Raw genomic sequence first — 22,970 nt, forward strand, 5'->3', positions numbered from 1 at the left:
TGTCCCTGGCCTCTCGCTGTGGCCTGAACTAAACTCAGCTTGCACTGGCCACCAGAACAGTGACCAGCACTCGCTCGCTGTCCATGCCTTGTCCTAGTAGTGTGACACGGTCACTGGAGCCTGTGCCCCCATGGTGCCACTCATGCCAAGCAGGGAGGCAGCAGCAGGAGGTCCATGGGCAGCAGGACTCACCAGGGCAGAACAAACCCTCGTGCCCGTGCCCTCCATGCCCACACTGTGCCAGCTCTGGCTGTCTGCTGCCAGGGCAGCTCTTTGCTGTGCTGGAATTGTGCATCTCTGTGCCAGGGAGAGATGGTGCAGTGAGGGCACAGGGTCCATGGCAGGGCTGAGATTTTGTGTCTGGGGGGCTCAGGGATGGCCAAGGATTGATCCCTCCTGTCAGCCCTGCCACAGCACTGGCTCAGGGAAGCCCACAGGGATGCTGAGTGCTCAGTAAGGAGCAAAGCAGCCATCAGGAGCAGGGCTTGGCCCCTCTGAGCTGGCTTTTCAATGCCCAGGTTCAAAGGTGCTGGGGATTGGGAGGGGAAGCAGAGTCAAGAGCAGGGGGTGGGTGAGACCTGGTGATTAATGCCCAGGAGGCACAGGGGAGGCAGCACAGGGAGAGCACCCATGCTGGCTCTGGGAGGAAGAGAGGGCAGGTTAAATTAGAAATCTGGATAAAAACCATGGAAACGAGCGCAAATTGAGATCGTGAATCATAAAACACTGCTCGGTATCAAGGTGACAACCAGACTGAGCCAGTGCCCAGGGTGACAGGGCAGCGGACCCCACACCCAGCCATGTCACGGGCACAGCACACCTCCTGAAAAGCCTCGGGAAAAGAAGGGATCAATCCATTCTTTTTGTTGGGGATTTTGTGCAAAGGCCCAGAGGGTGCAGCTGGACCCCACCACTGCTGGGTGACACATGAGAGGAACAAAAGAGGAGGGCAGCACACGGGGCTCTGAGCCCTGTGCCCGCACCCCCCGGGTGAGGCACTGCTGGTGCTGGATGCTGCGGGAAGCTGCGGGTGCTGGACAGGGGTGTGGAGATGCAGAAAAGCTGATCAGAGGTTCAGAGGGATTCAGGGGTAGGTCCCCCCGAGGTGCCATGGGGTAGGGGAGATGTGGCACCAGAGGCTGAGTGCACCCTGCTGCAGGGACTGGTGCCAGTGTGTCCCCAACCAGCCACCCCACGACCCTCCTGCACCAGTCAGACAGAGCTGATGCCCCAAAACCATGAGTGTGGTGGTGGCAGAACCAGGGGTGGTACAGGGTGACCACAGCATGGGGAAAATGGGCTAAAAAGCAAAGAAGAAACCTGCCAGTGAGCAGGGACGTTCCCAAGGGAGAACAAACACTGTTTTCAGGCACTCAGGTGGTTCGCAAAGTGTCAGCTTCCATTACACATCGTTTGGAAAAACCTGGCTCCTGAAGCACTTCAGAACACTCAGGTCTCGCTCTCTGGCATCTCCAGAGCAGCGCTGCCGACGCTTGCGGGCACGGGGTGATGTTCAAAGTGGGAGGTTCAGTGTTTGGAGGGGAGGAACGGGCACGGCGGGGCTGCCAGGAGAGCGGGGTGTCGCCGCGGGCCCGGGGCCGGGGCGCTGGGCAGGGGAGCTGTTCCTGTGCCGGTGCCGGCCCCGGCCGGGCCGTGCCAGGGCTATATATGCCCTGCCGGGGCGGCCACACGCGGGGCAGCGGGTGCCGGGCGCGCTGCAAAGTGGCACGGTCAGGTCTTCTGTTGTGCCGGGGGCACAAAGGAAAGTGCTGGGTTCAGCGGCTGGGCACGGGGCCGGGGAGAGGCTTCCAGCTCGCCCAGCGCTTTGCAGGATGTGATGACTGGGCGGCCGCGCAGACACTGATGAGCTGGCAGTTCCTTTGTGAGCCCGCCCGGGGGTCTGCCCTTGCCAGGCTATAAAGTGGGGGCCTCGCGGCGCCCCGAAACACAAGCCCGCTCACTCCAACAAGAAGCAGCAGCTGCCCAGGTAAGAGGACAAAGTCCCCGGACACCGGGCTGCAGCCAGACTTGAGGTGGGGAGAGGGAAACTCAGGGTCTAAGCCGTGGCCACTGCTGTGGTGGTCACGTCTGGGAGCACCTCTGTGCTCAGCATCCCACCGCCCTCCACTCCCCGGGGAGCTGCTGCTGACACTCACCTGCGGGGTCACAGCAGGGTGCCAGCTGCAGGGCCTCAGCAGACCAGGGCTGTCCCCTTCCCACCCCTCACATGCTGCCTGGTGCCCCCCAGGCTCCCAGGTGCACCCCATGCGGGATGGCCCCGGTGCCTGGCACAGCATCGAGCCCCATCCCTGGGCACTCCTAAAGGGCTAGGACCACGCTCAGGGCTCTTCTGACCACAGAAGGAGAGTATGGACTCCAGAACCTCCTGTGATCCCCCTATTGAAGACAGGACCCCTGCCTGTGCCTACTGGAGAACCTTCCAGCAGCTCCTCCCCTGGCCCTGCCCACCCACCCCATTGAGAGTCCCCATCCAGATGTCACTGTTCCTGGGGTATGTTTTGGGTGCCTACATCCATTTCTCCCTCTAACCTGCTGCTGGTGCCCTGTCACAGACTTGAGCCCACCACCGCGATGTCTGAGACCACAAAACCCGCTGCTCCCGGCCAGGCTGCGGATGACAAGGAGAAGGCAGCTCCTGCTCCAACTCCATCCCTCGACCCTGCTCCTGTCGCAAACAGCAAGGGCGAGGAGCCCTCCCCAGAAGCCTTCAGGGTAAGCCCTGTGGCTCCCCATGTGCAGGGACACGCTCCGGGCTGAGGGACAAGGGCAGGAGGAGATTGTTCCAGGGGGAAGAACTGTGGAAGTGTGGGTGATGCCATCCCTGCTCTGTCGCTCTGACAGCAGGCACAGGATTTGGGCAGCTGCTGCAGGAGGAAGAGTGCCTGAAGGTGCCTTGGCCAGGACAGCTTGTTGGGGACCACAGGCTTTGGAAGTGTTCTCCCCTGGGTTGTGGTGTCAGAGCTGACTGCTGTCACCTGCTCCCTCTGGTCACCCTCTGCATGCAGGGGTCCTGTGGGGAAGTGGAGGGGACACTAGGGGTGACAGGGCCAGCACTGAAATGCCACAGTGATACCAGCATGCCACAGAGGCACTGCAGCAGGGCTGGCATGGGGGGTGAGGGATAAGAGGGCTCTGGTGACACTGTGCCAGGCTGAGAAGGCCACGGTGCAGACAGAGCACCTGGAGAAACAGCTCCTTCCCACCACTGTGGGCACCAGCAGCAGCAAAACCAGGTGCAGGATGAGGCCATCTTGGAGCAGGAACAGCTGTTGGGGGGAGCCTTCCTGTGCTCAGCCTGTGCTGGGCTTGCCCATGCACAGAGCCCAGCTCAGCACAGGCGGGCACCAGGTCCGAGAAGCTGCAGGAAGGCTTGGAGAGCCGAGGGGGACACGTGGAGCAGTGGGCTCAGGCATGCTGTGTCACCCAGCACCAGCCTGCCCTCCCTGAGCATGCCTGTTCTCATCCAACCCTTTCCTTACACCCCCAGATTGTTGTCTTCGACCAGGAGAACTTCCAGGGCAGGCAGATGGAGTTCACCGCCGAGTGCCTGAACCTGGCTGACCGCGGCTTCGACCGGGTGCGCAGTGTCATTGTCACCTCCGGACCGTAAGTGACCCCAGCCGCGGAGGGGGCTGTGACCCTGAGGATGTTCCTGCTGGGTGGGGACACAGCTCTGGGGGCACCCTGGGCACAGTGTGATGTTCAGGGACAGCAGGGCCAACACAGGAGCAGAGTGGGCATCCCGGATCTCCTTCAAGGAGGACAGGAGGGCCAGGATGGGTGGGAAGGATGCCAGGGCCACATGCAAAGCAAAGGGCACCAGAGGCAAAGCCAAGGGCTGAGGAAACGTGTCCATCATTTCAGGCACCTGGAGCTGTGCATGGAATACAAGGGACCTGCAGATTTTAGAGAAGCCAAGGTGAAATGAGGTGGGATCCTTGGACCAGGCTGGAGCAGGCAGGGACAGGCAGGGACAAGCACCCGCCTGCACCCAGGCAGCTGAGCAGCAACAAGGGGGCTGGGCAGGTCTCAAAGCCGTGGGAACAGTTGACACAGGCAGGGACAAAAACGATCCCCAAAGCAGATAACTGAGCAGACAGATGATCTCTGAGCATCCCACCATGCTGTGCTCGGCTGGAAACAGCATGCCCAGGAATGCAGGGGGGCTGATAGAGCTGTGGGGAGGATGCAAAGAACATGGCTTGTCCTGACAGCATTGCTGAGGAACCAGGAGGGTGACCTGGAATGACACCACGCAGCACCTGAGACTTTTTTATTAGGAGCCCAGAATACCCAACTCCTCTTGAAACAAGTGGGGGATGGAGCAGCCTGGAAGGAGCTCAGATATGATACCTGGGAAGCTGCACTAGACATAGAAAGGGTGAAACTGGGAGGAGAGAACTTGGGTGTCATTGTGGTCCTTAGAAGCTTCTTGAGAGTCGCTGATGGAACTCTGCACCCAAAAATGTGCCTAGAGGAAGATGAAAGCAAAACAACCAAGCTGAGCTTTAGCAACCAGCTTGAGGCTGTGCAGCCTGGGGTACCTGAACACATCTCCTGCCAGCGGGAAAACCCCTGCTGGCATCTGCAGGAAGAGCTGTTCTGCAGGGAAAGGGGAAGCAGCAAATGCAGGGCTGTTGTGGTGCCAGGGGCTTCTGGAGCCCCACACCCATGACATTCCCAGCACCTCGTGGCTCTGCTGAAGAGGTGACATTGCAGCTGAGTGAGCCCCACTCCTGGCAGTGGGATAGGTGCCAGTGCTGGCTGGCGCTGGAGCAGTGAGGCGTGCGGGCATGCCAGGACTACACAGCCCAGGCAGGAGGGACAACAGAGTCCTGAACTGACTCTGCAGTGTCACCAGCTGTGCAGGAGTCCTGCTGCTCCCCAGCTGAGGAAGAGGAGCACTGTGAGTGCTGGTGCCTGCTGCAGGTTTGGACACTCACACACCAGTGAGCTTCCCGCTGGGAGCCCATGGATCAGTGCTGGCTCTGCAAAGGCCACAGTGACTGGGCCGGGAGAAAGACGGCAGCAGGGTGGTGGGGCCACAGCCTTTTTGGAGACCTCTCCACTGTCCTGCAAGCTGACTGAGCAGGAGGGGAAGTGCTGCGTGGCACCTGACCCACTCTTTGCCCACCTCTCTCCCCAGCTGGGTGGCGTACGAGCAGGCCAACATGCGTGGGGAGATGTTCATCCTGGAGAAGGGCGAGTACCCTCGCTGGGACACCTGGTCCAGCAGCTACCGGAGCGACTGCTTCATGTCCATGCGTCCCATCAAAATGGTGAGTGCTCGGGAGCAGAGAGCCCAGTGCCCAGGGCTCTGTGCTCGATGGCTCACTGCAGCAAAGCTCCAGGGCTTTGGCCATAATGCCCAGCACCCTCCCTCTGTCTTCCCCAGGAGGCTGAGGACCACAAAATCTCCCTCTACGAGTCTGCTGACTTCAAGGGCAACAAGATGGAAATCCAGGAGGACGATGTGCCCAGCCTCTGGGCTTATGGCTTCTGCGACCGTGTGGGCAGCGTGCAGGTGCCCAGTGGAACGTAAGCTGGGCTGCAGTGGTGGCTGCCTCGTGCCAGGCTCCCTGTCCTCCCCAAATGGCTGCTGCAGGCTCTCAGGCAGCCAGAAAGTGCTGCACGGCTGGTTTTGGTGGCATGGCTGGTTTTGGTGGCATGGCTGTTTCTGGTGGCATGGCAATTTTGGTGGCAGTTTTGGGTGGTGTGGCTGTTTCTGGTGGTGTGGCCTGTCCCCCAGAGGTTGGGGGCCAGCACAGGGAGGCCCCACCGGCCCCCTAAGCACCCACTAGCCATGTGGCTGCTGCCTGGAGCGGCCAACCCCGCTCAGGTGCCTCTGTGTTTGCTTTTCCCACAGCTGGGTCGGGTACCAGTACCCTGGCTACAGAGGCTACCAGTACCTCTTTGAGACCGGAGACTTCCGACACTGGAATGAGTGGTCTGCCTTCCAGCCCCAGATCCAGTCCATCCGCCGCATCCGGGACATGCAGTGGGACCAGAAGGGCACCTTTGTCACCCCCGACGCGCCCTCCGACTGAGCGTGCTGCCTGCTAGCTACGAGTCCCGGGCCCCGTGGGGCACCCCCGCCTCCCCTCGCGCTCGCCTGCCCAGCACTTTCCTTGTACATTGCACATTCCCTGGATGTACTCTACCTTGTGAGGCAAATTAAAAAAAAACCAGAAGATTAGAACTGCTCGGGGGTCGGTGGTGCATGAACGCGGCTCGGCTCGCCCGGGATGTGCCAGCCTTGCGCTGGAGCCGGGTGGGACACGGGGGAGGGGGGTTTTGCCGGGGAATTGGTCTCATGCAGGAACTCCCCGCGCTGGGGCTGGGACACAGGAGACCCTTGGGGTAGGGGAAGGGGTTGGCAAAGGCTCTGAGCCCGACCCCACCAGCGCCGGTGGGGACCCTCTCAGCTGGGGGACTCGGGGTGCCCCGGGAGTTGCTGAATCAGGGCGGGCTCCCGGTTCCGTCCACGGAGTCAGGGAGAGCTCCTGGCTCCGTCCACTCCTGCGGGATCAGGGGGCTGCGAGGGGTCCTGGGTCCGTGCCCGCAGGATCCACCTGGGCACTAATTAACAGCCGAAATTGCAGTCAATCAAAGACCGATTCACTTTCAAGGAGGTTTTTTTCCCCCTCGGATGCTGTCCCTCCCCACCGGGCACTCTTTGCGGCCTCATTCCCCTTTCCATCCTGTTGCCTCCCGGTGGGACACCTGGGGTGGCATTCCCCTGCGCTCCCACGCCGCTAATTAGCGACGGCGGTGATTAATTACAGCGATAGCAGTGACGGCAGGGCGCTGCACACAGGCAGCACGGGCACCGGGGCGGGGACCGGGGATAACGGTGAGGCCGCGGCAGCGCGGTGCGGAGCGCTCCCGGCAGCCCGCGGGGACGGCTGCGGGGCCACGGCCGGTAGCGGCACGGGCAACAGCACCGGCACGGGGACAGGCAGGGACGCGGGTTCGGGCTCGGTCCCGGGCTCGGTCCCGCGGTGCCGCCCGGTGCCCGGCGCGCGGGGCGCACGCGCGGAGCGGCGGGCGGGGATCCCGGCCCCGCGTGCGCGTGACGTCGCCGCGTCTCGCGCCGCTCCGGGCCGGCGGCGGCCCCGGTGAGTGCGGGGGGCACCGGGGGCGGCGGGGGGAGCGACCCGGCCCGGCCCCTGCGGGTACCGCGTGTGCCCCTGCCGTTTGTCACCCCAGCCGCGCCGGCTGGCAGGTGACAGCGGCCGGGCTGCGCGGCGGGCGCTGCCTGGTACCGGCGGGCGGTGCCTGGTACCGGCTCGGGGCTCGGTGGGTGGCGCGGGCGAAGCGAACGAGGAGTGAAGCGGCAGGGGATGCTCGGTGCGCAGTGCGGGGGGTGCGCGGTGCGCGGTGCTGGGAACACCGGGAGGTGATGCGTGATCGGAACGGTGCTGCGGACACAGAGCGGTGCTGGGTGTGCGGTGCTGCGGACACAGAGCAGTCCTCGGTGCTCGGTGCAGAGTGCTCGGAGTAGCGCTGGGTGCCCAGGACAGGATGCGCGATGCAGGGTGCTCGGAGTAGCGCTGGGTGCCCAGGACAGGATGCTCGGTGCAGGGTGCTCAGCGCAGGATGCTCAGTGCTTAGTTCAGTGCAGGGTGTGCTGAGGTGCCCACAGGATGCTCAGTGCACAGAACACAGTGCAGGATGCACGGCAGGTGGGACAAGGTGCTCAGTGCAGGGTTCTCCTCGTACCTTTATCCTCTCATTCTGCTCTTTGGCTCACGATCCCCTCTCCCCACTCCCGTGGCACCCCTCTGGCAGACCAGCACCAAGCTGTGCCCCCGTAACCTGAGCACTGCTGTACACAGTGGCACCCATGGATTGGGGCTGTCCATCTGTCCAGGTGTCCAGAGCTCAGCCAGAGCTGTAACTGCCCTCCTATACCAGGATGAGCCTGGTGGCCTGGGCAGGGTGGGTGCCCAGTGAGAGGCTGCACCTGTGAGTCTCGGGCAGCATCAGCCCCTGCTGAGATTTGAGAGGTGTCGGCAGCACCGAGGTCAGGGTGGCTGTGGGATGTGGGTCCCTTGGCAGGGGGTGCAAATGGGCTCCTGAGCAGCTGTGTTGGCACCTTGCAGCCCACGCAAAGCACTGGCACTCTCCTGGCAGTGCCCATCTGTTACTGTGCCCTGTGTGGCAGGGATGTGACACCCACACTTTGTCCAGCTCGAGTTCCTTAGGACTCGTGGCTGGAGGTGCTGGCACTGGAGTCAGCAGCATGAGCTGGGCTGCCCTCCTCGGCTGGCAGGGGATGGTTTGCATCACAGAGGCCTTTGCTCTGTCCCCCTCTGTGTTTGTTTGCATGCTCAGGCTCTGTCCAAAAGTCATCTCACAGTTTGAAACCCCTTCAGACACCTCCCTCTGCCAGGCCCCGCCGGCTGCTTGGACTCAGTTTCGGGAGGGGAGTCCCCCCTGGGCACAGCTCTGCTGCTCCCTCCTGCTCAGGCACCGAGCAACGGTGAGTGGGGAGATCCGAATGATTGGTGCCAACAGGTTTCCAGATTTGCCGTGTGTTTTGTGGGGATGCTGCGGGGTGCTCGTGGGGAGCTGTCAAGTGCCAACGCGGGCGCCTGCGAGCGGGGTGTGCCATCGCGTGCAGTGGCAGCTGGTGCCCCGAGGCTGCTGCATGTGGTGCCACAGGAGCAACTGTGCTGCAGAGCCCGAGGGGAGCCCAGGGTCTGTGGAGTCACACGAGGGGGGCAGACTGGAATTTGGGGGACAGCAGCTGAACTGGGCACTGTGTGAGTCCTCCCCAGCATCTGGTACTGGGGGGCTTCACTGTGGGGGGATGTGGCAGGCTGAGGCCTGGGGTTTCTGTAGAACACTGGTGGGCTCACCAGCATGGGCAGGCTCATGCCATCGCTGTACTCTGCCTGGAGGTTTTACAAAGTGTATTAGTAATTTCTGTCGCTATTTTAAGGAGATTTTTCCAAAGGCAGTTGGCATTACGGGTACGCTGAGCCTTTGGGGATGTGTGGGATGGCAGGAGCGCTATTAAAATGCGGGGACTGTCAAGAAGATTTTTGGAGAGAGAAAACAAACCCCCAGCAGGTGGTTTTATTTGGCACTGTGCAGATGTGCCTTGTGATGAATTTGTGATGCCTTGAGGAACCTCAGCCTCATGCCTTGGCCGAGCACGTTTCCCTCCAGATTCCACAGGCAGTGGGCACACAGAACCCGGGAGAAGCTTGCCTTGGTGCTGGCTGCCTGCTTTGGTTCACTCTGTTTTCCAAGCCTTTAGTGCCCTGTCTGCCTCCAGAATTCCTGCAGGAATTCTCTCAAAGATTTCCTCTCTCAAGGTGAATAATGCCTTTTTGCCCCCTTTTGGTCCCCAGTCCGTGCTGTGGTGCCTCACGGTGTGGGTGCAGGCAGGAGGGTGGCCAAGGCTGCCACAGGAGCCCCTTGTCCCCTCGCAGGGACATCAAACAAGAGAAGCAGCGGGGGTTGCTCAACACACAGCACTCGGAAGTGAAGCAAGCGGCTGCTTCCCACCGTGCATTCCCAGGCAGTGACCCCAGACGAGACTGGGGGCTCTGAAGGGGCTGAAGCATGCAGGTGCTTCTCCACGGAGGAATGACCACGGGCATGTTGGCTCTGAAGCTGCAGGCTGGGGCAGGGGAAGCTTTTCCAGCACTCCTGCTCCTGCTCGGTGCTGGGAGGGATCCTGTGGTGCGAGCAGCTGTTGCCAGCAGTGGCTGAGCTGCAAGGAGGGTGGGAAAGCAGCCATCCCCCCTCGGGCAGCTGTGCTCAGCTGGCCGTGAGCCAGCGTGGCTGGGTGGCACTCAGGGCACGGGCACAGGCCTTGGTGGCTCAGCGTTTGCAGATGCAAGTGGCAGCAGAGGAGGAGCAGGGCTCCAGCTGGGCTCTGCAGACAGGAAGGCGCTCGGATGTGCTGTGCAGGCTGCTTTGGCTGATGAGGCAGCGGCAGCGCAGGCTCGGAAGGACCCAGTTCCGTTTCTTCCACCGGTGGTTTCACAAGGGCTTCACCCGTGCCAGGGCTTGGGGGTGGTCACTGCCCGTCCTCGCTGGGGCTGGGAGTGGGAGGCCACAAACACACATTGCTGAAGTGGGTGCTGGTGCTTCCCAAAGTTTCTGGCTTTGTGGAGACGCCACATGCTTGTCTTTATGGTATCCATTGTGCTGAGCATGGCTGGGCACTGCTGGAGATCCTGGGGCTGGTCTGTGTTCGGGACTGTGCTCCTGAGGGAGCTGCAAGAAACAGGACAAGAACGAGCAGAGGAGCTGGGGAAGATGGGGAGCAGTGTTCCCTCCCCCCTCCCTGCCTGCAGGGTGAGCAGTGGCACCTCCATCCTTGCTGCCCTGCCCTGCCCTGCCCTGCCCTCAGGCAGTGCTTCCAGGGCTGCTGCTGATGCTGCATGGGGAAATAAAACACTTTGATTTTGTTTCTTAAGCAAATTTGAGGTTTTGGGGTTTGTCTTGCAGAAACAATTTTTTATTTGCAGATCCTGATCTTTGTGCATGCAAGAATGGAGCTTGTTGAGACTTAGGGTTTGGCGTGTGGACTGGGAAAATATTTTTTGAAGATACTTGGTGTTTTTTCTAGCAGTTCCTCTGACTTCTCTTCCTCCCTGTTGTATGGCAGGCTCTGACCACCCACATTCCTGCAAGGGAATATTTGTGCAGTTTTGTGAGGGAAGAGCTGTGTTTGCATCAAACGTGGTGAGTGAACAGGGGGGTTGCAAACCTCGGTTCCCCTCACCCAGTGCCCCTCTCCCATGGGGATCACCAGGACATACCCTGGATGAGGGCTGAGAGTTGGAGGGACTTGATCAGAGTTGTGGAGAGGAATAGAATCATCACAGAATCATGGAATGGTTTGGGTTGGAAGGGATCTTAAAGGTCTTCTAGTTCCACCCCCCTTCCATGGGCAGGGATGCCTTCCACTAGACTGGGTTGCTCAGAGCTCCATCCAGCCTGGCCTTGGGCACTTCAGAAATGGGGCAGCCACAGCTTCCCTGGGCAAGAGGAGCTGGGGGAGAGCTCAGTGCTTTCCCAGAGCTCCTTCCTCCAGCAGGACAATGGAGTCACTGGTCAGGGCACAAGGGGAACCAACGTGGGAGTGTCACCATCAGTGGACCTGTGCTGGCTTTGCCTTTGTCCCCCTGAGGCAGCAACTGCAGAGTAATTAAGGAAGGGTGAAGCTCTGTGGGTTAATTAAAAGTCAGGAGCTCCCTCTGAAGTGCAGAGCTCGTGTCCCATTTCAGCACCAGCGTGTCTGACGTGCCTGAGCCTTGCTGCGGTGTGGGCACACGGTGCCAGGTGCTGGGGAGTGGGTAGGTGCCTCCATCCCTGTGTCGTGCCAGCAGCTTCCCCCTTGGGCATTCCATAATTAATCTGCCACTCTGAGCTGAAGGCCGTGTCCCTGCAAGGTTGGCAGGGTGAATGCTGAGGTTTCCATCTCCCGATGATAAAATGCCGTCGCCGTGCTTGGAATGAGGGATGGGTGGAGGGGACTTACTGTAAATTGGTGGGATTTGTATTGTTTGAGGAACACTGTACCACTGAGCAGGATAATAAAATGTTTTGCTAATCATAACAGCCTTGAGGCGATAAACCAACAGTCTGTGCTGTGAAATGTCTGTGGATTCTCTGCTGATGTGATTTAGAGCCTGTTGGAGCTGGCTGGCACACAGTGCCCCTATCCCTGGCTGGGCTCTTTGGGATGCTCGGCTGGAATGATTGGTGTGGCTCAGGGCTCTCACCTTGCAGGCTCTTCTGAGCCAGAAAGTGTTTGAATCTGGCACACACTGCCTTAATCCTTGGGGCAGCAGGTTCTGCTGGTTTATTTTTCTAGGTACTCAGCAGTGAGAATAAATTCCCCTTTGCCCCCTGAGCCTGTTGGGTGCTAAGATGCAGCTGGAGCAGCCTCTGTGTGGTTTGGGTGCTGAGGTGGCTGCTTGAACACTCATCTCTGAACTCTTTTGACTGTTATTTTTCCCTGGGATGATGGTGGCGGTGCAAGTGTAAACCACAGTGCTGTTTGGGGATTTTCCAAGGGACACAGAACTCCAAAGTGCTCCAGATCCCAGGTGTTTTTCTTGGGATTGGTTGTGTTTTCACTGGAGTTGGCCTCTGTTCCAGTGGATGCCTGGGTTCATGACCTGCAGTGCAGCTTCAGTTTTAGTCACCAAACCCGTCCTGCTCTCAGTGGTGCCACTCTCGCCACGTGGTGGCTGACAGCAGCTTCTTTTTTGTTGTGGGTTTTTTTTGAGTGCTGCAGCTTAATTTTCATATCTTCTCTCCAAGGCTCAGGGCCATGGCACACCTGCAGCAGAGGTGGGTGCAGAGCTCCTGTCCCACCACTGGGGTGGGTGGGTTGGACTCTTGTTCCCAGTGTCCCGTGGGATCAATCCCGGTCTGTGCAGTGCTGGGGTGGAGGAGCACGAGCTGCGGTTGTGCAACAGGGCTGACGCTGCACTCAGTGACCACAGCCACCCCCGTGGTGCCTCTGTGTGCTTCTGGTGGAGATTGGGGCTGGCCCCATGCTCCATGCCCCACACTGCATGCTCGCTGCATTCCAGTCCTGCTGAGAGAGATACTTGGGAAGTGTTTGGAAATGTGCTGTACAAGTTGCCAGCAGGAGCATCCAGGAGGAGCAGAGCTGCCGTCAGCAGTGCCAGCATTGGACTGAGCTCAGGTTGGGATGAAGCAGTGGCCCTCAGGCAAGCTGTGTTTATTTTTGTAAATGAACTGGAGACTATCAATTCAGTAATTAAATATTGCTGATTTGTAAAGATGCGAGTTGGATATGTTGGGACATTGCTTGCTGACCACAGTTTCTGCTGCTGTTCTGCCACAAGGGTGCCTGCAGATCCTCATCCCTTTATTAAGCACCAACAAATTGAGCTCAAATTTTCCAGGCCACACCTACGTGTTTTGGGGAGGCTGCACTTGATGACACTCATTTCTGGGAATGGTTTAAAGAAAAATGCAGCTTTTGGTGATATGGGGCTTCTTGTAGAAACTGTTTCTGTGGTTGTTTGTAACACTTTAACAAATGGTGTTTCCTCACTGCTGAGGGTGCTGTGCCTGCTCAGGGCTGTTCTGGGGGTGGTTTTTACCCGTTCCCAGCGCAGGTGCCAAGGTCAGGGGTTTGACCCAAGGGTTTTGGTCGGGGTTTCGGTCAGAGCTGTTGGAGCCCAGCTGGTGGTGACGCCCTGCACAGCTTCAGGAAGGAAGTCACAAACAAGTGCGTGTCTATGTGTCTGTCTGTGTATCTGTGCCCGGGCAGGAGCTGGAGCTGTTTCCGGAGCGGGGTGAGTCGGGTGGGCTGTTGAACCACCTCTGTCCCTGCCCCTCAGTGCTTGGGGCACTGCAGAAGCACATCCAGGGATGTGGGTGCTGCTTTGTGGAGCTGCAGCTTGATCTGGTGCTGGAATCCTGCAGTCCATGGAGGCCAGGCTGAGCAGGAAGCCTCACAGGGAAGCGCTTGCACTGTGGATAAGCCCTTGTAGAGCTCCTGCTGGGTGGAGTTTCCCTCTGTTTTCTCCTTAGTGCTGAGGCGGAGGGACCAGTGACACTCGATGGCAGGAGAGGAGACTGGAATAGCCATTAGTGTCACTACTGGAAATGTTCTCAGAACATCCTGCGAGGCTAGGACTTGCTGGACAGCCAGGGGGAGCTGACTGGGAATGTCCCAGCAGCAGTGACCCCATGATGGTCCCATGTCCATGCTGTGATCCTGGGAGCAGAGTGACATCTGGTGATCCGCCAGGTCCTGGCCCCTCAGAGTGCTCTGCTGCAGCTCCGTGTCACAGACTGTCCCAGGATGCTCTGTGCTTGCAGGAGGACTGCTGGGCTGCTGGGCTCCCTGGCATGGAGCAGTCCTTGTGGGAAACCCAGTGTCCAAGGTTTGGTTCCCAACCTGGAGGGATTTCCATGCTGTGCAGGGCTGGTGCTGCTGCCTTGGCAGGTGGTGAGACTGGAGAGAGCTTTGTTCCTTGGGATGGAGCCAGGAGGTCCTGTCAGGCCTGCAGGTCCTCTGGGCTCTGTCTCCTTTCACTGTCACTGATTTGGAGGCTCTGGTCATTGTCTGATATGTGCCTGATTTCAGCATTTCCAGCAGGCGAGTCTGGAGCTGCTTCCTCTGGTCAAGACTGTTGTGCTGGTCGGTGTTTGCTGGAATTGTGCCCAGCTGGATTGTCATCCCCTGGGCTTTAAACATCCAGGCTGCTCAGGTCCCCCTGAGGCCTCTTCCTTCCAGGAGGCTGCATTTCCTGAAAGAGCAGCTGCCCTGCTGCTTCCCTCTGTGTGTCTTGGCTTGGCTGTGCCCTGTGAACAGTGCTGGTGTCTCAGGGCAGGTGTGTCAAGTCCAGCTGCCGGTGCTGACCGTCAGCTGGGGCCACCAGCTCCAGCAGGAACACCTTTCCCTGGGGCTCAGAGGAGGCTGTGGGGAGGAGGGGGAAGGTGCTGAGGAGGAGAGCAGATGCGTGTGCTAAATAAACAAATCAACACTGTGGCTTCTCTTCCCCATCAGGTGTTTTGGTGGCCACAGGTTCACCATGAAGCTCAACTAGCAGCACAATGGCCGTACGGGGAAAAGGTAAGAGCAGCTGGATGTGTGGCTGCCCTGGGATGCTGGGTGGCTGCTGCACATCTGTCTGATGATGTTGCACGTCTGTCCACACCACCACTTCTGCCCCATTGATCCTGTGTTGCTTTCACAAGCTGGCACAACACAGTGTCAGCCTTGCTCATGCTCAAGTCCCATCAGCATGGGAATAGGGAAGACTTACTGCCTGTAGGACCTTGTCACTCTGCTGTCACATCCCCACTGGTTCCCATCCTCGCCCACGCTCTGGGTACCAGTCTTACAAGGCTGCTTTTACTGCCTAGGGTTAGGGTTACGCCTAGGGTTAGGGTTTTGAAAATCACAAAGCCCAGAGCTCCAGGCACACTGCAGCTGCAAAAGGCATCCCAAGGGGAACACAAAACTGCCAGAACATGGCTGCTCCACAGCTTTATCCTTGGAACCAGCCTTAGTCCCCTGATGCTGGCCATGATCGGAGCCCCTGGCCATGTGTCACATCCCTGTCCTGCTGTGTGTGAGCTGCACTCAGGGGCTTCAAGCCCTGGATTGCTGCTGACACTTTGCTTTCTGCTCCCATGTCACCATTCCCTGCCAGAGTAGCCTCTGAGAGCTCCCTAACTCCTGCTGGAATGGGAAGCTCTCAGAGTCAGCTTGGGCATCTGAAAGGGTGTTGTCTCTGGAAGGGCTGTCTCTGCTCAGACAGCCCTGCACCTTATTACACCCTGATTCCAGCACAGTGTCTGCTGGGGAGGAAATGACCCATCCGTCTTCCCTCACAGACTAATGAGGCCCATAAATTTTAGGAAATTCTCGGTGGAGAATTGCACAAAAGAGCTGAGAACCAGCTGGGCCGTTTGTGGTTGTCCCGGCCCGCGGCCAGACACGCTCTGGGTGTTGTTCAGCCCTCCCAGCACACTGGGGTGATCCCAGGGTGATCCCAACGGAGATCCCAACGGGAGAGGTTTGTCCCATTCCAGCCCTCCCAGGCCCAGGGGCTGCTGTGCAGGGGCAGAGCCAGAATCCAGAGCTCAGCAGTGGGGAGAGGCCATGCTCCTGTGGGCACCTGCCTTTCTCACTCCCCACACAAGAGTGAGAGCTTCCCATGTTGGTGGCGTTGGGTAGGAGCAGTGAGGGCTCAGTCCCTGCCTGCTGGACAGGCAGGGTAGTCCCCAGGGACTCCCAGAATCCCAGGATCATTCAGGTTGGAAAAACCCTCCCAGACCATCCAGCCTGAGTCCAACCTGTGCCTGGTCCCCACCTTGTCACCAGCTCAGAGCACTGAGTGCCACATCCAGGCATTCCATGGACACCTTCAGGGATGGAGACTCCACCACCTCCCTGGGCAGCCCCTCCCAAGGCCTGACCTCTCTTTCCATGAGGAAATTCCCCCTGATGTCCAACCTGAACCTCCCCTGGCACAGCTATCCAACACAATATGAGAGTCCCTTTGTTCCCTCCAGAGCTGCTGGAGCATCTCGGTGGGAACTGCTCCCTGTCAGCTGGTTCTCCTGGAGAACAGAGCACTTCTGTGCTCCAGCCTCCTTTCATGATGCAGCCTTTGCTGCTAATTAGCCTGTCTTGGTCTGCATTGCCCTAATTATTCCAGTTGGCCTTAAATCCTGCCTGCTCCTCTGCCACCCATTGAGATGGGCCTTGTGGCATTTGCAATTATTTTGGGGTGAATATTTGAATATATTTACATGACAGAAACAGATGAAGAGAGCAGGAAGCAGCAGCACTTGTCTTGTTAATGGCTCTGACTCTGCTTGTTGCTGCAAAAATGCCAGAGCTGTTGGGTGTCCCTCTGATCTACATCCCAACAAATCCACCCACTTTATCTCATACCTGGGGATGCAGTTGAGGCTGTTTAGCTTCAGGTATGTTAGCAAGCAGCTGGTTAGGGTGGACCAGGGAGTAAAGAGCCACAAAAATACTTTTAGTGGTGATGTTGCTGTGCTGCTGGGATGTGGGAGGGCATCCCTGGGCTGGCAGAGAGGGGTGGATAAAAGCCAGTGGGTGGAGTCCAGGATGGTGGAGTGGGATGTCAGGGACTGGAAGGGGGAGCAGAGCGAGTCCTTAAGTGCCTGGCAGGAGGAGCAGGAAAGCTGTCCAGCTCCAGGCTCTCTCCTGCCTGCTCCCTGCTTCGCATGGGCTGCTGCACAATGTATTCCTTCGTTGTGGGGGGGAAAGGATTTTCTGGAGCAGCTCTTTGGCCTGTCAGCAAAACAGAATCCATGGACGGCCCGTTCCTTCCACTCCATTCAGCTCCTGCCCCAGCCACATAATCACAAAGAACTGGAAATCCCGGGGTGAGCCCAGGGGAGGATTGCAAAACCTGCAACTGGGGCGGACTGGGGGAGGGGGCGGGAAGCAGTGCCAGCATTCCCGGGAGTCCCTCCGGGCACGCAGCTGAGCTGGGCACTTGCAGAGGCTGCAGCCTTCCTGCTGGATGTCCTGCCGAGCCGTGGAAAACCCCGAAAAGTCTCAGTGCCAGATGAAGTTTCACGGATTTCTCCGTCAGGTCAGTTCCCGAGGCAGGGCAGGGTGGTGAACGCTGCGTGTGGCTGTTTGCTCTCAGATGGTTGAATCTCTCAGTGTTTCATTATAACGGTTTCTCCTGACTCAGACTCTTAAAGCTGGCATGAAAGGCTTTTGTTTTTCTCTTATTTCAGCTTCCCCCTCCCCTGTGACCGCATGGTTAAACTAAACAAAATGCAGGGAGGATGCAGGTGGCTGGGAGGTGAGCAGTGCTGGAGCGCTGACTTGGGTTTGGGAGGCATAACCTCAGCTTGGGTCTGGGCTTCATCTGGGATGGAGCAGGCTCTCTGTAAAGATTTTGTTTTAAGGAGTCCCTGAGTATACAGTGCTCCTCCTCTCCAAAACGTTCCTGGAGCTTTGCTCTAGCTGTAAACCTGTGTTTCTGGGAGCACAATGCAGAAATTCTCTCTTTGGGTGTGCACTGAGGCAGACTTTAATTACCTGCTGGGTGTAGGGCACCAAGCCTGGGAGGTGCTGATAAATGAAGGAGGTGCTGATAAGTGAAGGAGGTGATGAAATCTGGGATGGTGTCAGCATCCCATCGCTGCTCTGACAGTGCTGTTCTCTTGCAGATGCCCGTGGGGTTGGACACTCGCTAGCAGAGAGCTGAAGCCCCCAGCCTGTGCCCAGGAGAGCAGGATGCGGGTCACCACGCGCAGGGTGCTGCTGCTGGTGGGCTCGGTGGCGGCCCTGATGGTGACCCTGCACCTCGGGCAGCAGGTCCTGGAGTGCCAGCAGGTCCTGAGCGAGAGGAGGCACAGGCTGATGAGGCCGGAGAACGAGGAGCTGGTGATGGTGGACGCCAACCACGTGGAGTACCGCTACAGCAAGGACATGCCCCTGATCTTCATCGGCGGCGTCCCGCGCAGCGGCACCACGCTGATGAGGGCCATGCTGGACGCCCACCCCGAGGTGCGCTGCGGGGAGGAGACCCGCATCATCCCCCGCGTGCTGGCCATGCGCCAGGCCTGGTCCAAGTCCGGCCGCGAGAAGATGCGCCTGGACGAGGCGGGGGTGACGGACCAGGTGCTGGACGCGGCCATGCAGGCCTTCATCCTGGAGGTGATCGCCAAGCACGGCGAGCCCGCCAGGTACCTGTGCAACAAGGACCCCTTCACGCTCAAGTCCTCGGTGTACCTGTCCCGGCTGTTCCCCAACTCCAAGTTCCTGCTGATGGTGCGGGACGGGCGCGCCTCGGTGCACTCCATGATCACGCGCAAGGTGACGATCGCCGGCTTCGACCTGAACAGCTACCGGGACTGCCTGACCAAGTGGAACAAGGCCATCGAGGTGATGTATTCCCAGTGCCTGGAGATCGGCCGCGCCCGCTGCCTGCCCGTCTACTACGAGCAGCTGGTGCTGCACCCCGAGCAGTCCATGCACAACATCATGAGGTTCCTGGACATCTCCTGGAGCGACACGGTGCTGCACCACGAGGAGCTCATCGGGAAGCCTGGTGGGGTGTCCCTTTCCAAGTGAGTCTCGGCTCTTTCCTCAGCTTTTCACTGCACAAAGCAGGCTAAAATGGGACAGAGCCGCTTTGCTGGTGTTTGTGTGTGGTTTTGGGGAGGAGGGACAGCACATTGTACTGCAGTGGGGTTTGTGTTCCTGAGTAAGAGATGGCTTTAATGCTCCCAATCTGTTGTACTCCGCAGAACAGCTTGTCAAGCAAGGATTTCGGGAGCAGGTGACTGTTTAATCTCTCTTGACACTGCAGAAATTATTTCAGTCTCTAATTTGCAAAGAATTGCTTGCTCTGAAACGTGAGCTCTTTAATGCCTCTTTCTCCACCCGTCCTCAGATGCCTCCTTGGTGTGATTAGTTGTGCTGTTAATGATGATGAACTGCAGTTCAGCTGCCAGGTCTGGGGTTGGTATTGCAGAATAAAAGCAATACCTGCTCAGTGGAGGCACACCCAGCACTCCCTCCTGCCCTCTCCGTGTGTAGGGGGTGTTTGTCTTCTCCCACTTTCTTTTCCTCTTTTAATGCTGTTTCTTTTCTAAATGGAGGCTTAAGTCAGGCTTAGCAAAATTTAATCAGCTGTGTAAGGGAATTATCCAGTCTGTCTCAGTTGCTGGTGCCCTGGTGGTGAGGGCACAGGAGCCACGGGGGGATGTGCAGCTGCTCCGGTTTTCCAGGATACCCTGGGAGAGCAGCCAGCTCTACTTCCCTGTTTGCTTAGAGTAAATTGGTCCAGGTTGCTTAGATCAGGTTTTGAATATTCATTGGGGTCACCTAGTGTATCTGTGCTACAGCCCACACGTCTTACATTGTTTTCCTCTGATAAGCAGAGGTGTCCTGGTGAAACCCCCTGTCCCAGTGCAGGAGAAATCCCTCCTGTGCAGGATAGATCCCAGATAGGAAAAGAGGAAGCAGCCTCAAGTTGTGTCAGAGGAGATTTAGGTTGGATAAAACAGCAAATTCCTTCCCTGAAAGGGTAGTTAAGCTTTGGAACAGAACAGTGGTAGAGTCACCATCCCTGAAGAAATTTAAAAGCTGTGCGGATGTGGCAGCTGGGGACATGGGTCATTGGTGGCCTTAGCAGTGCTGGGGGAATGGCTGGACTCACTGATCTTAGAGGGTTTTTCCAGCCTTAATGATTCCATGATTCTAATCAGGAGAACCCAGCCTCTGGGGCTGTGGAACCCCCTGCCAGGGTCTGCTTCCCCAGAGCAGGGCTGTGAGGGACAGAAACTGTGGCTACCCCATCCAAGGAAGTGCTCAAGACCAGGTGGGACAGGATTTGGAGCAACCTGGGATAGTGGAAGGTGTCCGTGCCCATGGCAGGGAGTGGGATGGGATGGGATGGGATGGGATGGGATTTAAGTCCTTGTCCTGTGGTTCTCTGTGGAGGTGGCAGCAAGCTGTGTGTGAGCCCAGCACATGCGTGAAATCCAACCATTTTATGTTTTGTTTTTTTCCTTTGTTTTCCCCAGGATAGAGAGGTCAACAGACCAGGTGATCAAGCCGGTGAACATGGAGGCGTTGTCCAAGTGGATCGGGCACATCCCGGGGGATGTGCTGCAGGACATGGCCCACATCGCCCCCATGCTCGCCAGGCTCGGCTACGACCCCTACGCCAACCCCCCCAACTACGGCCAGCCCGACCCCCTGGTTGTCAACAACACGCACAGAGTGAGTGGCACTGCCACGGAGGGGACGGGCCAGGGGCTCACCCAGCCCTCCGGAGCAAGGGAAGCTCCTGAGCTGGATCGGGATGGAGCAGGGGGGAAACAGACTCACACAGGGAAAACAGAATCACAGAATTCCAGAGTCATTCATGTTGGGAAAGGCCTCCCAGAACCATTGAGTCCAACCTGTGCCCCATCCCCAGCAGAGCACTGAGTGCCACATGGAACACGTTCCTTGGACACCTCCAGGGATGGGGACTCCAAACCTCCCTGGGGAGCCCCTTCCAAACCCTGACCACCCTTTCCATGAGGAAATTCCTCCTGGTGTTCACCCTGACCCTCCCCTGGCACAGTTTGATGCAGTTTCCTCTCCTCCTGTCCCTGTTCCCTGGGAGCAGAGCCTGACCCTCCCCTGGCTGTCCCCTCCTGTCAGGAGTTGTGCAGAGCCAGAAGGTCCCCCCTGAGCCTCCTTTTCTCCAGGCTGAGCCCCTTTCCAGCTCCCTCAGCTGCTCCTGGTACTCCAGCCCCTTCCCTGGCTCTGTTCCCTTCTCTGGACATGCTCCAGCCCCTCCATGTCTGTTTTGGAAAGAGGGGCCCAGAGCAGGACAGAGCACTTTTCCCTGGGAAGGCTGGGAATGGCTGACAGCAGTGACCCAGAGGGGATTCCACTGCCCCAGGGGTCACTCCAGGTTCTCTTTCCCACAGGTTTTAAAGGGGGATTATAAAACACCGGCCAATCTCAAAGGTCACCTGCAGGTAAGAGCTGGGTGTACCCTGAGGGTTTGGGTGTTTGGGACACGCCAGGGTACCTGGTTCCTGCTGCCTTCCCTGAGGAATGCTGGCTCAGAGCTGACCCTTCTCTTTTGGGGCTCCTCCAGGTGACTCAGAACACGTCATCTTCTCACTAAGAAAATTAATGATTTCCAGGTAAGACCCTGTTTACTTAATTTTGGGATTTAGGCAAATCCTGCTTTGCTCCAGGACCAGCACTTGGTTTGTGTGATTTCTGTGGTTCAGCTGGGGTTCCAGGCACACTCCTGGTGCCAGGGATCCTTTGCAGTCGCCTCAGATCTTCCCACACAATGCTGCTGTGTGGGACCATGTGTAAGGAATTCTTTTCCTGAGCTCTGGGAACAGGATTAAAGCTGCAAAATGAAACTCAGCCGCCTGGGAGGGTTATTGCAGCCCATCCCTGTGGGCAGCAGGGACACATGGAATGCATGGATGAGCTGAGCTGCTCCCCAGCTGCCTCCAAAGACGTGCCATGGACCTGAGGAAGGGGATAGAAAACAAAGGAAAACATGATGGAAAACAAAGCTGCTGCCTTGGGCTGCTGCTCCAGAGACAACTGTTGATGTGTTGGATGTTCTTCGTCCATGCTAAAGCATAAAATACCATTCTTGGTACTAAAACTGATCCTTTAAGAGCAACTTTCTGTGTACAAGCAGATGGTTGGGCTAGAAAAAGATCAGAAGCACTGAGGGAAGATCAGGAATTGTATGTCCCCTTGTCCTGGGCTGAGAATTGGTTCCTTTCTGGCCAATTTTTGTGTTGTAGGGGCTTTAAATCTGCAGTTGGGCATTGCTGTGATAGCCTGAGGGGATCCTGCATGTGAGGAGATCCAGCTCCTTAGGGGATCCTATCCCTGAGGGGATCCTGCTTCTGAAGGGATTCTGTTCCTTCGGGGATTGTCTTCCTGAGGGGATCCTTCCCCTGAGGGGATTCTGTTCCTGAGGAGATCCTTCCCTGAGGGAATCCTCTTCCTGAGGGGATCCTGCTTCTGAAGGGATCCTGCCCCTGAGGGGATCCTGCCCCTGAGGGGATCCTCTTCCCTGAGGAGATCTTTCCCCAAAGGGATCCTGCTCCTAAGGGGATCCTGTTCCTAAGGGAATCCTGCCCCTGAGGGGATCCTCTTCCCTGAGGAGATCTTTCCCCAAGGGGATCCTGCTCCTAAGGGGATCCTGCCCCTGAGGGGATCCTCTTCCCTGAGGAGATCTTTCCCCAAGGGGATCCTGCTCCCGAGGAGATCCTGCCCCTGACGGGATCCTGTTCCTTAGGGGATCCTGCCCCTGAGGGGATCCTGCCCCTGAGGCTCTGTGTTTCGTCTCTTCCAGAACGCTGCCAGCGGCCTGTTGTTGCCCGAGAAGGACGAGTGTGCAGTGGGCCCGTGGAAATCTGTTCTCCAAGCATATTGCTTGCTCCTACTGTTGCCAAATGACTGCGCTCCAGGAATGTATTTGCATTTATTTGCAAAGGCCAAACGTGCTCCACGGCGGGAACGTCCCCGGCCCGGCCCGGCGCTCTGTGGGGAACGCAGCTGTGGAAAGCCGGGCTGAGGGGGACGGAAGGAGATTCCCTGTGCCGTGGCTGGAGGACTCCGTACATCGCGTTTGTGTCTCGTGACCTGTTCCCCGTTCCCGGTGTGGGGAACAGCCCTCCCATGCCCGCTGTTCCGTATTCCTGGGATCGGGAAGAGCCACCCTGGTCCTGCTGTTCCCAATGCCCAGGGTCAGGAACAGCCCCCTGGCCCTGCAGAGCCTTTGTGGTGCGTGTGTCCCCTCTACCCCTACCCCAACCCTGCAGAGGCTATTGCAGAGTTAATATATGCCTCCCCCCCACCCGGTGTCGGACACCATTAAAGTGTTGATTTGATATTTAATATTTTAATTATTCATCGCGCGGACTCCGTCCCCTCTACCCCT

The 22,970-nt window shown here is 58.2% G+C and overlaps 2 protein-coding genes across 5 annotated transcripts; both read left to right on the forward strand.

Annotated features, from left to right (window-relative positions):
* The first annotated feature begins 1,954 nt into the window (after positions 1-1,954).
* On the forward strand, positions 1,955-6,068 carry CRYBB1 (crystallin beta B1). Its single transcript, XM_041488361.1, has 6 exons — positions 1,955-1,987; positions 2,574-2,733; positions 3,509-3,627; positions 5,168-5,300; positions 5,417-5,559; positions 5,888-6,068. The coding sequence occupies exons 2-6, from the start codon at positions 2,593-2,595 to the stop codon at positions 6,066-6,068; spliced, it is 717 nt and encodes a 238-aa protein (XP_041344295.1). The 5' UTR covers positions 1,955-1,987; positions 2,574-2,592.
* Positions 6,069-7,053: 985 nt separating this feature from the next.
* On the forward strand, positions 7,054-22,920 carry TPST2 (tyrosylprotein sulfotransferase 2). 4 transcript variants are annotated; one of them, XM_041488357.1, is made up of 8 exons: positions 7,054-7,139; positions 14,546-14,611; positions 17,028-17,120; positions 17,710-18,612; positions 20,074-20,272; positions 20,974-21,024; positions 21,147-21,195; positions 22,383-22,920. In XM_041488357.1, exons 4-7 carry the CDS (start codon positions 17,777-17,779, stop codon positions 21,174-21,176), a joined length of 1,116 nt encoding a protein of 371 aa, XP_041344291.1. In that variant the 5' UTR covers positions 7,054-7,139; positions 14,546-14,611; positions 17,028-17,120; positions 17,710-17,776; the 3' UTR covers positions 21,177-21,195; positions 22,383-22,920. The 4 variants fall into 4 exon arrangements, with proteins under 4 accessions (XP_041344291.1, XP_041344289.1, XP_041344290.1 ...); XM_041488355.1 differs by lacking the exon at positions 17,028-17,120; XM_041488356.1 differs by lacking the exons at positions 7,054-7,139; positions 17,028-17,120 and adding an exon at positions 10,652-10,728.
* Positions 22,921-22,970: the final 50 nt, after the last annotated feature.

This window comes from Pyrgilauda ruficollis, unplaced genomic scaffold (assembly GCF_017590135.1).
Source record: "Pyrgilauda ruficollis isolate IOZ18807 unplaced genomic scaffold, ASM1759013v1 scaffold9, whole genome shotgun sequence".
NCBI classification, from domain to species: domain Eukaryota; kingdom Metazoa; phylum Chordata; class Aves; order Passeriformes; family Passeridae; genus Pyrgilauda; species Pyrgilauda ruficollis.